Source organism: Bubalus kerabau, chromosome 10 (genome assembly GCF_029407905.1).
Source record: "Bubalus kerabau isolate K-KA32 ecotype Philippines breed swamp buffalo chromosome 10, PCC_UOA_SB_1v2, whole genome shotgun sequence".
Classification (NCBI taxonomy): Eukaryota; Metazoa; Chordata; class Mammalia; order Artiodactyla; family Bovidae; genus Bubalus; species Bubalus kerabau.
Window position 1 is genome coordinate 76,829,915 of NC_073633.1, and position 14,795 is coordinate 76,844,709.

General features: G+C 39.6%; 1 protein-coding gene across 2 annotated transcripts in view; it reads right to left on the reverse strand.

The window, feature by feature from the left end:
* The window catches only part of RTN1 (reticulon 1), a 121,290-nt gene that overhangs the window by 23,607 nt on the left and 82,888 nt on the right, over window positions 1-14,795 (reverse strand). Inside the window, exon 1 of one of the 2 annotated variants that reach the window (XM_055538235.1) lies at window positions 7,349-7,503. The exons of the other annotated variant lie outside the window; for it this stretch is intronic. Coding sequence (XP_055394210.1) covers window positions 7,349-7,409 — 61 coding nt within the window. The 5' untranslated portion in view covers window positions 7,410-7,503. Of the gene's footprint in view, window positions 1-7,348; window positions 7,504-14,795 lie in introns of those variants that run through there. 2 annotated transcript variants of the gene reach the window in all.

Genomic DNA, 14,795 nt, shown 5'->3' on the forward strand with positions numbered 1-14,795 from the left:
CATTCTTCTAACGACTACCCTTCAGATTAGATTGGTAATGTAAACTACTTTTATGTTCATGTAAGATTTATCATTTTCCTGGACTTAGCAGCTGAATGTGATTCCTAACCACTAGGGTCACATTCCATGCTATAAAGTTAACACAGTGATGCTTTGGCCATTGTCATCTTGGTAGAATAAGCCTGGCCAGGAAATGAACCAGTTGCTGTGCTGTACTTCATTGCTCAGTCATGTCTGACTCTTTGTGACCCCATGGACTGCAGCCCGCCAGGTTCCTCTGTCCATGGGGATTCTCCAGGCAGGAATACTGGAATGGGTTGCCATGCCCTCCTCCAGAGTCTTCCCAGCCCAGGGATTGAACCCAGGTCTTCCATGTTGCAGGTGAGTTCTTTACCATTTGAGCCACCAGGGAAGCCCTAAAGCTTCTAAAGGGTCACATTCCATGCTGTAAAGTTAACACAATGCTGCTTAGGCCATTGTCACCTGGGTAGAGTAGACCTGGCCAGGAAATGAAACAGAAGGGCCCAGTATTTAAGATGAGGTGGTCAGCTCCTCCTGCTAAACCTCCAGCAAATGGGCTCATTTGGGATTAAAGGAAGAGATATGGTCACGTGGAGAGAACGATAGGCCTTGGGGACATGGTAGTTGAGGGAAGCACACAGAAAAATTTTCAGGAGATTGAATAATGAATGTCTTTGTGTGCTTTCTCTTTCTTTAATAAGCCTTCTGACTTGATCAAAATACAAAACGGTTCATTGGTTGGGGTTTGTCATCAGTCATAATTAGTCACAAAATCTTTAGTCTGAGCCATACCTTTATTAAAATCCATCATTGTATCGGAATAGAAGAGAACCATGGAGGAAGACTGCTGTTGGTTCTTTTTTTTTAAACAATAATTTTAAAAACTTGACAAAAACTATAATGGCTAAAATATTTCTTGAACTGAAAAGATATGACAAGGGAAAGGAATAATCTCTCACTGTACTTTTGTTCAATTCAATAAAACATTATGCGTTCCTGACCTCCATTACCACTAGATTTGGTCTGCAGTTTGGTGAAATGATTCTGAAGGCCGAACTTAAGATATGACTACATTTGAACTATGCCCACTGTGAAATGGGTCTAACTGTAATAAATTCTGGGGCTTCCCAGGTGGCTCAGTGGTAAAGAATCCACCTGCCAACATAGGACACGCAGGAGACCTGGGTTCAGTCCCTGGGTTGGGAAGATCTCCTGGAGGGAGGAAATGGTAACTCATTCCAGTGTTCTCGCCTGGAAATCCCATGGGCAGAGCACCCTAGCAGCCTACAGTCCACAGGGAAGCAGAGGTGGATATGACTGAGCAACTAAACATGCGTATAATAAATTCTAAACATTAAACACCAGTTTGGTCAAAGAACCTGTAAGTAAGGCTTGAATTATTTTCTGCCTTTGTCAACATAAGAAAAGGATTTCCTCTTGTGAAACAATACAATAATTGCTCAGATTTAACTTCATAGCTCAAACATTTGGGGGAAATAGAACTCTATACTTCTATGTTCTCAAACTCCTAACAATCTTATTTTATTTGAAATATACGGTTAGAATACAATTATAATTTCATGTTTTAATACAGTTATTATTATCCATAATATAGGCAGAAGATGGTTTTTAAAAAATTGTTAATGTCAAGTTCTTAGTTTTCAAATTGTGAGCTTAATTATAAGGTAGTCATGGAACTGGAAAAGTGACAAATGTAAATATTAACACATGGTCAAGTATGCACACAACTTAGGGAACAGGTTGAGAAGGATGGGAAATTTAGTGGTGATGCAAATTTAATTAGCTTTCTGTGGATTTTAGAATTCTATTTTAAGTGAACTTAAAAATAGGTCAATTACTTCACAGATTTCTGTTCCTGAATATATTAATTTTCCTAAAGATGAAAAAGAACTGAGTAAAGAACATCATTTCAAATACTATAAGAAAAAAGTGGGAGGGAAGGAGGCAAGGAGAGAAATTTTTTAAAAATGAAGGAAGGGCCTGCTGATTATGACAGAAGACTTCATCCACAACCCCTACTAATATATACTAATCATAATGCGTTGGTGATGAAGTATCAGGGAAATTATTATTTTTTAATGAAAGAAATATTAATTCATGGAAATATGAGAAAACCCATAGATTTGAAGATGTAGATTTAGACTGCAATTTTTGTCAACCTTTCTTACCCATGGTGGATCTTCCTTTTATTTTTTTATTTTTTGGATCTTCCTTTAAAAAAAAAAAAAAAACACTGCAGAGAGTCCATCTATACAGTCTAAAGCCAAAACATGTAATTAAAAAATGAGTCTACCCCATTGATGCTTATCATAGTTTTTTTTCTTAATTTTAGTAAGGAATAGCTCATAACACAAAGAAACATGTATTTGAAGTCGAGCATTTCTTTCATGTCAGTTTCTTCCTGACATTAAATTATTTCAGATACTTTTTAAGATATGTACAATCTTATTTAATAAAAACTGCTTTTGTTCTCTACCTAGTCCTCTAGATTCATTTTATATGGTATATAGATATTGGAAGATATTCAACAAATATTAACATTAATCAACCCTAGATGGAAGGGCTTTGGGTGATTTGTGGCTTTCATTTGAAACTCTCTTTGTTGAAATGGAAATTTTCATAATGCACATGTATTATTTTTAGAAAACCAAAAAAGCCACTATTTTCTCCCCAAATTTTGAAATATTCCTTTAAAAAACTCTCTTGAAAGTGATAATACATTGTGAAAAAGGAGAATTTTATTTTTCAGTGAGGTAATAACTACCTACGTTTGGTATATTATCTGTATAATGTTTTCTTTCATTAAAAACAAATCACTAGATCATCAGCTAAGAAAGTTTCCCCACTAGATCTCTTTAGAATCTGAGAGAGAGAATTTGAAAATGAAATTATTTATGCTGTAAAGTTTGCACAAGTGTTCTAATAATACTGAACCTAAATAAAATGCTGAATGATTGGGACTGGTCTATCTTTATGTTTGTATGTAAAATTGTCTTTATTAAATGCCATTTTCAAAATACAAGCATACAATTCAATTCCTATGGCTAAAACAGACATTTCCTCTGTATTTGGGGAGGCGTGGTCATTCTGAACTAGCACCTTTGAGAACAGACTACCCTCAACACTGTTTTCACAGAGAACTATAGGTCAGCATAGTTTTCAAAATACTTTATTTTCTAACAAAATGAGAAATATGTGAGATTATATTCTCTGGAAGGTGTGTCACCCTTCACTATTTTACAGTATTTTAGGGGAATCTGTAAGTACAAAATGCTGCCACATACAGTAAGTGGGAGCGATTAGTCTCAACTTCCCACATCCAAGTGTCCTGCCCATGAAACTGTCAAAAGCAGTGATACTTGGGAAACAAAAAAAAGCAATCTTTAGAGTACAAGTGAAATGATATGAATGAGTGGTTTGGTCAAACTTTGTTACCCTGCCACAGTGCCATTTGGATTCAGGTAGTGTAGTAGAGTGGTCAAAAGAGCAGACTGCTCTGCATTTGGGACTCATTAAGTCCTAGCACAAATTACTAGCCATCTCAACCTTAAAACCCCATTTCCTCCTCTATAAAATGTTGTTGTGTTAGTTGCTCAGTTGTGTCCGACTCTTTGTGACCCATGGACTGTAGCCTGCCAGGCTCTTTTGTCCATGGAATTCTCCAGGCAAGAATACTGGAGTGGGTAGCCATTCCTTTCTCCAGGGGATCTTCCCAACCCAGGGATCGAACCCGGGTTTCCTGCACTGCAGGCAGATTCTTTACCGTCTGAGCCACCAGGGAAGTGAGAGTAAAATAATAATCTCAGAAAGATATGAGATTAAGATCTGTAACAAGAGTTTAGGACAATGACCAACACATGGATAATAATGATGGAGAATTTTTAACGATGAGTTCATGATGATGATGATGACAACAATGGTGTAAATTGATCAAAATCACCGACTCAACTGCTCAACAGTGCTTTGTCTTTAAAGAGATAAGCTGTGTGAAAATATCTTGGAAGGGGTAAAGGAGAGTTCACTTTCTGAAACTCAGCATTAGTGAAAGAGGCAGTGTGTGAGATGGGAAGAGTTCAGGATTTTCGGTCACAGTCACCTTTTCATTACCCCACTTGTCACTTAATGAAAAACTTTGGGCAAGTCACATAACCTCTTTGAGCCTCATGTTGTTCAAGAGTAAACTGAAAAGCTCAAATGAGAAGACGTTTGGCAAAATGAAAAGTATGTAAATGGGAGGGGGTTTTAGCATGCCCCTACTCCCTAGATAATTCTTTACATTTTTAGAAAAACCATTGAGGAAGAAGCCATCTACTTTGGAGGCAGATGGTAGAGTAGAAGAATCAAAGGGCTTTGGAGTCAGACAGCCTCGGCTTGAATTTGGCCTCTGGCATTACCAGCTGTGTGCGCTGGCAAGAAGCCTCAGTTCATCACTTCTAAAATGGGATAATAATAAAACTCACACATCATAGGATTCATGAAGATTAACTGCAATGATACAAGTAAAATAGTAAAAGTGCCCAATAAATGTTAATATTTAACAGTAATAACTAGTAATCTGAAGAATCCCAGGTTTATTGCCACATATTATTAGGTTATTGTCTTATGTCATCTTCACTGAGCAGATTGGGCTTTGGTTTATCAATAAATTGGGTATGAGTATCATTTTTTTTAATGGAAGCAGAATCTGTGTAATGTAGTATAATGTGGAATTTAGTCTCTCTTTAAACATTCTTGTCTACAGCTAAAATCATATATATTAATAAAATAAATATAAGCTTCCTTTTGCATGTATACTATAGTTTTTAGGACACATCGTATTAGTTTCAGTAGAGTCTTCCTGACATACCTAATGAACTACAATTTCTCTGTGGAATTGTTTAATAATATGGAAGAAGCCTGGGGGCTCCCTTTATTCCCTTTTCCAAGCAAAACCTTCACTTCTATTTCTGGAGGACATTATCCCCAATGTTATACTGACTTCTTTTAACTACATTCACAGCTGCTCTTGTATCAAACCCATTTCATCATTTGTATACTAGACGTGCTGGTCTATGGATTGGGCTAAGAATTATTACACATGAGTGGTTTCAACCCCGATTATGTGTTAAACTCATGTGAGAGCTTTTGAAAAATACTGATGCTTGGCTCAATGGAATCAGAACCTCTAGGGGTGGGGCACAGGCAGCCTTTGTGTTTTTTTAAAGCTTCCCAGGTGATACTAATATGCAGCCAGTGTTAAGAAGAGCTTTTTTTTTATATAATTAGAGAACTAAAATGAAGATACACTTAAAATACTAAACAAGAATCTTATTGTAGATTTTAATTTAGATGAAAGTTCTCCTAGTGGGGAGAAACAGGAATAATTTACTTATAATTTCTCTTTTATGCCTATAAACCCACCCACCCAGTTATCAGTCAATTTTCAGGATAATGGCTTTGTTCTATCTGACAAAAGGAAATCAATGGTACTGAAGATTACCAAAGGTCACAGAGTATAAAAGACCCTCAATGATCCTGCATTAATCTTCATAAACAGCTGTACACTGCAAATGAAAATGGCAGTCTTTAATGGACAAATTACAGCATTTTGTGTTGTTTTCTGATTATAAATGTTCATATTTTTAACCCCCCAGTGAAAATGTCAACAGAGGCAAAACACATAGGATTATGATGAAACAGTGTCTCAGATCTTACACATATTATAAAATTTGACACTTCTGCTACCTACTTTTGGTAAGAATAGAGGAAATCTGTAAGAATAATCTTAAAAAACCAACTTTATATCCAACTAAACTTGGTATTCTATCAAGCCACAGATATCCATTGAGTGTGTATTTGGAATAAACTGGATGAGTCAAAACATGTAGCAAGAATGAAATGTTACCAAGAATTTTCACAGCTGTCTTCTGTATAAAACATATGCCAGGTCATGTAGTTACCATCATTCTCTAAAAGGATGCCCCTGAATGGCCATACATTTCTTGTTTCCTGGCTTTTAAATTTATTAGGTCCATTTATTCACTTTTGACAGTTGTATTTCCAATAGATCCAAATAATTTGAACTAGACGATTGCATTTTATGTCTCTGCCACCCAACTAACAAATAAGAGGCAGAGGAAATATGCTCTTAATTCTGAGGTTCATGTTTACTTTTTCTTTGCTTAAAAAATTTACCAAAGAAAAACTCTATGGGGCATCCCATTCTTTTTGTGATACAATATTACAAGAGAAAGGTGCCCTTTTTTTTTTTTTTTTTTTTTAATCAGCTTCTGCTCCAGAGTATTCTTGGTCCCCTGAGGGACGCTGCAACCCTGCAGGTTAAGTCAAACGCACCTTCTTCAGAACCATTTGTTAAACATTAAAAGACACTTCATATTACAAACATCCAAGTTTACAACACATAATTCATTCTTGCAAAATCTCCCTTTCTCCTAGTAATCTCAAACTGAGCAAGGTGAAGGAAAGAATCTTAATGCAACAAAGGCGAGATGGAGATGTGTGAAGTATGAGGCTGAATAAAAATGGCTGAAAAGCAATCCAAGCGAGGCTGGAGGGTGGCCACACCCAGTGCTAATATGGACTGTTTCAAAATAAATCTGTTATATCAGAGAGCGACTGGCACTGTTTTTTAATTTCCCTCCATTTGTTCCAGATATACCCATTATTAATGAACAGTAGTTACAAGTTACCCCAATGACAGACAAAAAAACCCGAAATATTTCAAAGTGAATCATCCTAATATGTGTCTACGCCATCATATTTTCAGGATTTTGAGAGCTGTTCTGCATTTCCAGTTTCCTTTGTGTGACCACAAATAATAACCCTAAAATGGGTGTGTCCCTCTTAAAAGGATACACTAGAGCCCACTCATTTAACGGTTCTACTAGATTTCAATCTTCAGATACAAATTAAATGTACTGGGATACATGGAACAATAAGGAAGCATTTTAACTCCGGGAATAAGAAGAGATTAAATAAATACTGAACGTTTAGCGGAACCCAAAAGAGCTCCAGGAGGAGGCAAAAGATGCATTATTTAAAACAGTAGCCTGACAACAAGAAAACAAAGGGGTGGGGGTGGGGGATTTTTTTTTTTTTTTAAGATGGGAAAAGTAAAAAACAAAAACAAAAAACCAAACACCATCCACTCTGATTTTTGACATAACAAGTTTACTCCCCCCGCAACAGAAAGCTCTTGGGTATAAAGCATGCATAGGTCCCACAGGTGAAATGATGCACAATGGCTGATTCCGGGTCCCGGGTTCCCGTGCGCCGCAGGCATGCACTACTGAAATAAAGAGAATACCCTGACTTTTCCAGTTGCTCCAAACACAATCCATCTTGGTGGAATCGGCGGTGGCCTGCATCGTGCGCGCTTTGAGGGCTCGCCGTTGCTGTCCTCGGGGGCGCTGAGCGGGCACTCAGGCGTCGGTGCCCCGGCTGCAGCGCTGCTCCCGGTGGCCGCGGCTGCAGACAGACTGAGGCTGCACCAGCCGGCGTGCACCACGAGGGGCGGGCGCGGCGCGGGCGCCGCAGTCTCCGCGGCAGCGAATCAGCGCGGTGCGGTGCGGATCAGCCTGCGCGCCCGGTGATGCGGATGCCACTAGACTCCAGAGCAGAGGCTCGCTGCCCTGGAGATGTTTAAAGCCAGTCTCACCCGGGAGGTGCAAAAGCTGACCAGGGGTGGGAAGTTTGAGAGAAGGAGGAGAAAGGGCCAAGGGTAGGAATGAGAGCAGAACACGCGGGCTGTTTCTGGGTCTTACTGGCATGGTGCATTTTCTAGAAATGTCTTAGAAACCCAAGAACTTGACGATGGCAGTACAAACCTCAGGCTTTCAGCATTATATCCCCTAAATGTCCGCAACGCTCATTCACCTCCCCCCACCCAGCCTCCAATTCTTTACATTCTGGCCACACTTTAATTGCTTGACATCTTCCAGACAATTAACAGTCTTTCCCTCTTTTGGAACAGCCCATGGCTATCCAAAACCTTTCCTGGCAAGCCGCAATCATTGCAAAGAAACCCTGGAGGTTTAGTGTCTTTTCTCAGCTCTGTTTGTGGGTTGAATGAATATTCGACAATGTCTGAATGTGGTGCCAGTAGGTTGGGATCAAAGCCTCTGGACTCTGGCACATGGAGTAATTAGTCACTATAGTGACACACCGAGAGTGGTCAGTCGTGGGGACTTCCAAACAGAGATCAGGAAGCAAAGGGCCTGCTTCCTCAACAACGTCATATTTGGGGTTGAGTGTTAGGGGATGATGGATGTGAGTGGTATGCATAATTCGGGAGATAAAGTTGATTTCCAAGCCCAGTGATTCAAGAGTTTCAGGTGTCCCCACTTACAATGTGCATGTCAATTGGAGGAGCAGAACAATGTGTTGTTGTTCAGTTACTCAGTTGTGTCTGACTGTTTGTGACCCCATGGACTGATGCACACCAGGCTTCCCTGTCCTTCACTATCTCCCAGTGTTTGCTCAAACTTGTGTCCAATGAATCAGTGATGCCATTCAACCATCTCATCTTCTGTTACCCCCTTCTCCTCCTGCCTTCAATCTTTCCCAGCATCAGGGTCTTTTCCAATGAGTCAGCTCTTCGCATCAGGTGGCCAAAGTATTGGAGCTTCAGCTTCAGCACCAGTCCTTCCAATGAATATTCAGGATTGATTTCCTTCAGGATTGACTGCTTTGATCTCCTTGCTGTCCAAGAGACTCTCAAGAGTCTTCTCCAACACCACAGTTCAAAAGCATCAATTTTTTTTTTTGCTCAGCCTTCTTCATGGTCCAACTCTCACATCTGTACATGACTACTGGAAAAACCATAGCTTTGACCATACAGACTTTTGTCAGCAGTGGGTGGTGACCCACTTTTCAAATTTTAGCATGAATGCTTTATCAGATTACTTTCCAAGGCAGTTGAGAGAATGGACAGGGGATAGGTATGTTTTGATGAGGAAAAGGTAGAAATAGCACAGAGAAATGACTGGAATTTAGGCATTTTCTGGGGAAAGTCCTGGTAGAAGGGACCCTTGAGGAGACAAGACATAGCATGAAGACAAAGATTCCTTGGGGACCAAAGGGGTTTATAGAAGGAAGAGCTCCCACTTCCATTTGTTGTAGCATGGCCTTATCCATTGTATAGAATTTCTCTCCCTCATGGAGAAGTGGAGCCTCCATAATTCCTCTGCAGCTCCCAGATGCGTTCCTTCCCAGACCCAAATATGCATTTGTACATGCTGTGCCAGCGAGAGCCTAAGGACCTAATCTCAAGGTTACGCTTCTGAAAATGATTTACCTTTCATTTTATGAAGCATATACACTTTAAAATATGATCCTTAGAATCATGCATGTTCCTTTTAGAATAAAAGCTTCCAGAGAAACCAGCTAAGCCTCTGCATATCTCTGTAACACATCTGGAATTATTCTTAAGGAAGTTTAAGAAGAATGACTTCAGCAGGATGATTCGGCACTTCTGGGCATCATAAGTCTCCTAGAAGAGTGGGGTTGTCAGAGCTCCCATTTGGCTGATGAGAAGGAGGAACAGTGACCACATGATTACAAAGCACTTTTCAAACTGACTTGCTCTGGAGGTGTTAGTGACTTTGTTATATTTATACTTCCTACTGTCCTCCCACAATTTTTTCATCATCATGGTCATGATTGGGAATTCAGTCAGCAAAATACTGAAAAGATTGGGACCTGATGATGAATTCTCACTGCATGATGTGGAGCTGGACACACTGCAAAAAGGTAGGGACAAGACTCAGAAGGAGAGAGAAAGGGTTGCCAGGTGGGTTATTGCTGTCCTGGCCACTTTTCAGCTGGAAACCTTTGGAGCCTTGGCCACTAGGAGGCACTGCCTGTCCAATGATAGCCCCAGGCATTAGCCTTAACACAGAAGGTGCCCCAGGTATCTTGAACGGTGAGTGTTCACAGTCACATTACTGGAGCCAGTGTGTGGCTCTGACAGTCAGTACTGAGCAGCAGCATGTCCCTAGCAAGGACGAGTAGGCAGAGGCAAGCTCTCCCTCAGGTGTCGGGTAGTTGTGTCAGAATCCTTAGGCCATGAATTTTCACTGGCCACAAAGCTGACCTTGGAACGTCAGCTTAGCTGAAAGACCACATTCTTTTCAGTCATGCTAAACCTGGAAAGAGGAGCTTGATGGCACCCGAAAAATCAATACAACAGTTTGACAGCTGAAGACTGAGGAGGTAAGATGTCTGATGTCACAGACAGAGATGCGCACTAGTAAGAATTGAGGGTTTTCTATTAATGCCCAGCTGCTTAGGAGAAGCACAAATGATCTTATTAAAGGAAAATCAGGCAGAAGAGTACAAACTTGACAGGGGATGTGGGTGTTATATCCACTTGTGTCACAAACTTTAGTTCTGTGGCTTTCAACAAGTCATTTATCATCTGAACCTCTCTCATAATATACACATGAATTACAGATTTAGACGTTTGTTTCTATGAAGTAATAAGAATTTGTTTCCCATAGACATTGCAAATGGGTGCTTTCTTTACACAAGTGCACACAAAGTATTAATTGAAAGCTCTTGGCAAGGTCAAAACGATAGAATGGGTAGAAAAGATATGTAAATTGTCCTTTAGCAGTGAAAGAAAACAGAAAGCAAAATAAAGCTTGGTGAAAACGGGCAGGAACTGCCTCTGTCTTTAAACCAGGAGAGAACAGACGGGCTTTGTATGCAGCCAGCTTAGAACTCGGTTTAGGTACTGCCAGGAAGGGAAGTGATTTCTTTAGTTTTCAGGATGAAATCGTGCATTAGTCTATTATAGGGAAAAGCAAAGGAGCCAAGTTTTGCAACCTCACCCCAGATCTAGATGAATGTTGAAGGCTACCACGTCCAGAGTAGCCATATAGTGTTTGTCTACTATAGCATCAGGATTTATACTGATGAGACTCAATGGCACCTGCATTGATACACTTATTTAAGGAACACGTACCAAGCACCTACTATATTCCAGATACTGCTCTAAGCATAAAGCAAAGTTCCTGCCCTTAAGAAGTTATATGCCAGTGTGTATGGGAGGAGCAGAAGATAATAAAAGAGGTAAATACTGTATATATTTCACTTGTGGAGGAGTGTACTGGGGAAAATAAAGCAGGTAAAAGAGGATAGAAAAGGATGTGGGTGGACATTTGCTATTTTATAATGAGAGTCTGTGAAGGCCTAACTCGTGGTAAAATTAGAGTAGACACCTAAGGGAAGAAAGGAGAAAGCCATTAACATGTATGGGAGAAGAGTATTCACAGATGAACTCAATTTTCAGAACAGAATGTAACAGCTAGTAAACTATATCAAGCATTCTCATAGCACTCCCTGGTTTTTTTAGGCTCAGAAGTGCAGCAATTGAAAGAAAAGGCACAAAACCAAAAAAAATACTTCATTATAATCGAAGAACACTAAGAACTATGTTCTATGCCATATGGAATAAGGAAATTTAAAGGAAAAACCAATTTGGTACATAACCCACTGTACCAAAATACTGCATGAACTGTCTTCAATTCAAATAAGAGATTAGCAGTTGTTATTTTCCAGGTGCTTTATCTTGTGGTATGCACTGATATTTAGTTGTTACAAGATCCCTATGAGGTAGACAGTATTTACTTTCATTTTCTTTATTCATTCACTCATTCAATCTACAACTATTTATAGAGCCCACACTAAGTGCCTGTCTCTGTAAATACAAAGGGAACTGCCCACTGGGACTTGAGTTTATTGGAGGGAAATTTACATATAAATAGATAAATGCAATCAGTGGATTGTGTGAACAGGAAACCAGGGCTACACAGAGTTCTTGGGGGCAGAGGTTTCAGGAAAGGCTTCAGAGAATAGGTGACAATTAAGCTAAGTTATAAGTAAGAAATGTATCAGCAGTTTGAGTGATGGGCTTTCCTGGCAGACAGAAGTGGAAACTTAATTTCAGAAATGTGTAGAGCCAGACTGTGACAGCCCTGAGTAGTAATACTGTCAATAGATGAGGGAGACCCAGCAGGATTTTAAGCAGGGGAGTAACATGGGAAGTGGCATAATTTATCCAAATTTGGCTGAGAAGTTTTCAGAATCGACTCTTGCTGTGCAGTCACTAAGTCATGTCTGACTCTGCAACCTCATAAACTGCAGCACACCAGACTTCCTTGTCCTTTACTATCTCCCGGAGTTTGCTCAAATTCATGTCCATTGAGTCGGTGATGCTATCTAACCAGCTTATCCTCTGTTGCCTCCTGCTCCTTTTGCCTTCAATCATTTCCAGCATCAAGGTCTTTTCCAGTGAGTCAGCCCTTCTCATTAGGTGGCCAACGTACTGGAGCTTTAATGTCAGCATCAGTCCTTCCAATGAATATTTAGGGTATTCAGGGTTGGTTTCCTTTAGGATTGGTTTGATCTCCTTGTAGTCCAAGGGACTCTCAAGAGTCTTCTCCAACACCACAATTCAAAAGCATCAATTGTTCGGCACTCAGCTTTTTTTATGGTCCAATTCTCACATCCATACATGACTATTGGAAAAATCATACCTTTGACTATATGGACCTTTGTTGGCAACGTGATGTCTCTGCTTTTAAATATGCTGCTCAGGTTTGTCATAGCTTTCCTTCCAAGGAGTGTCTTAATTTAATGGCTGCAGGCACTGTCTGCAGTGATTTTGGAGCCCAAGAAAATAAAGTCTGTCACTGTTTCCACTTTTTCCTGTTCTATTTGCCATGAAGTGATGGGACCAGATGCCATGATTTTAGTTTTCTGAATGTTGATTTTCAAGCCAGACTTCTCACTCTCTTCTTTCACTCTCTTTAAGAGGCTAAGTTCCTTTTCACCTCTGCCATTAGGGTGATATCATCTGCACATCTGAGGTTGTTGATATTTCTTTCAGCAATCTTGATTTCAGCTTGTGATTCAACCAGCCTGGCATTTCACAAGATGTACTCTGCACAGAAGTTTAATAAGCAGGGTGACAATATATAGCCTTGTCATACTCCTTTCCCAATTTTGAACCAGTCCATTGTTCCATGACCAGTTCTATTGCTTCTTGACCTGCATACAGGTTTCTCAGGAGGCAGGTAAAGTGATCTGTTATTCCCATCTCTTTTGTCCACAGTTTGTTGTGATTCACACAGTCAAAGGCTTTAGCATAGTCATCGAAACAGATGTTTTTCTGCAATTCTCTTGCTTTTTCTATGATCCAATGGATGTTGGCAATTTGATCTATGGTTCCTCTTCCTTTTCTAAATCTAGCTTGTACATCTGCAAGTTCTTGGTTCACGTATTGCTGAAGCCTAGCTTGAAGGATTTTTAGTATAATCTTGCTGCTGCTGCTGCTGCTAAGTTGCTTCAGTCATGTCCGACTCTGTGCGACCCCATAGACGGCAGCCCACCAGACTCCCCCGTCCCTGGGATTCTCCAGGCAAGAACACTGGAGTGGGTTGCCATTTCCTTCTCCAATGCACGAAAGTGAAACGTGAAAGTGAAGTTGCTCAGTCATGTCTGACTCTTTGCAACCCCATGGACTGCATGCAGCCTACCAGGCTCCTCCGTCCATGGGATTTTCCAGGCAAGAGTACTAGAGTGGGTTGATATTGCCTTCTCCAATAATCTTGCTAGCATATGAAATGACCACAATTGTGTGGTAGTTAGAACATTCTTTGGCATTGCCCTTCTTTGGGATTGGAATGAAAACTGACCTTTTCCAGTCCTGTGGCTACTTACTGAGTTTTCCAAATTTGCTGGCATACTGAGTGCAGCACTTTAACAGCATCATGTTTTGGGATCTGAAATAGCTCAGCTGTAATTCTATCACTTCCACTAGCTTTGTTCGTAGTAGTGTTTCCTAAGGCCCACTTGTCTTCACGGTCCAGGATGTCTGGCTCTAGATGAGTGGCCACACCCTCATGGTTATCCAGTTATCCAGAACTGACAAAAGACATAAATTCCAGCCCCAAGCAAGACAAGTAAGAAATCCATACCTTGACTCACATCATAGTGAAATTGCAGGGCATCAAAACAAAGGAGAGATTTTAAAAGCAGATATAAATAACAGACAAATGAGATGAACAGCAATCTTTTCATTAATAGAAGCTAGAAGACAATGAAATAATATTCTCAAAGTGGTGAAGGAGAATAGCCATCATCTAGAATTATATACACAGAAAGACTAATACAGGCATTTTAAAAAAAAATAAGAAATGAGAGAATTTCCTAATGGCAGACTCTGCAGAAAAATATACCAAAAATGGTACTCCAGAAAGAATAAAATTGAATCTAAATTCAGTTAAAAGGTAAAAGTGATATGCATGAAAGAATGCTGAGCATAAAGATCAGTAATGGTTAACTAAATGAAAGGGTTATAAATGAAAGATGAAAGTAAAACAGTGGACAAAATAGGACATAGGTAGAAAGCAGTGATAAGAGCAAGAGCATTCTAAGATCCTAAGTATTGTTCAGGAGGATAGAGATATTTAGACTATGAAAATGTCATATTTATATGCTAAATATTTAATGGTCTCCACTAAAAATAATTAGAATACATAACTTCTACAAGAATAAAATGTACAAGCAAGGTAATTAATCAAACAGAAATTAGGCAAAGAAAAAATGAGAAGCAAAGAAAATAACTAGTAAATTGAAAGCACAAAATAAAGCATTAAAATACTTCTAAATATATCTAAATAATGCCAACTAAAAAAAGATGAAAGCTCTCATGATGAATGAAAAAGATAGCCAAAGGATGTTTTCAA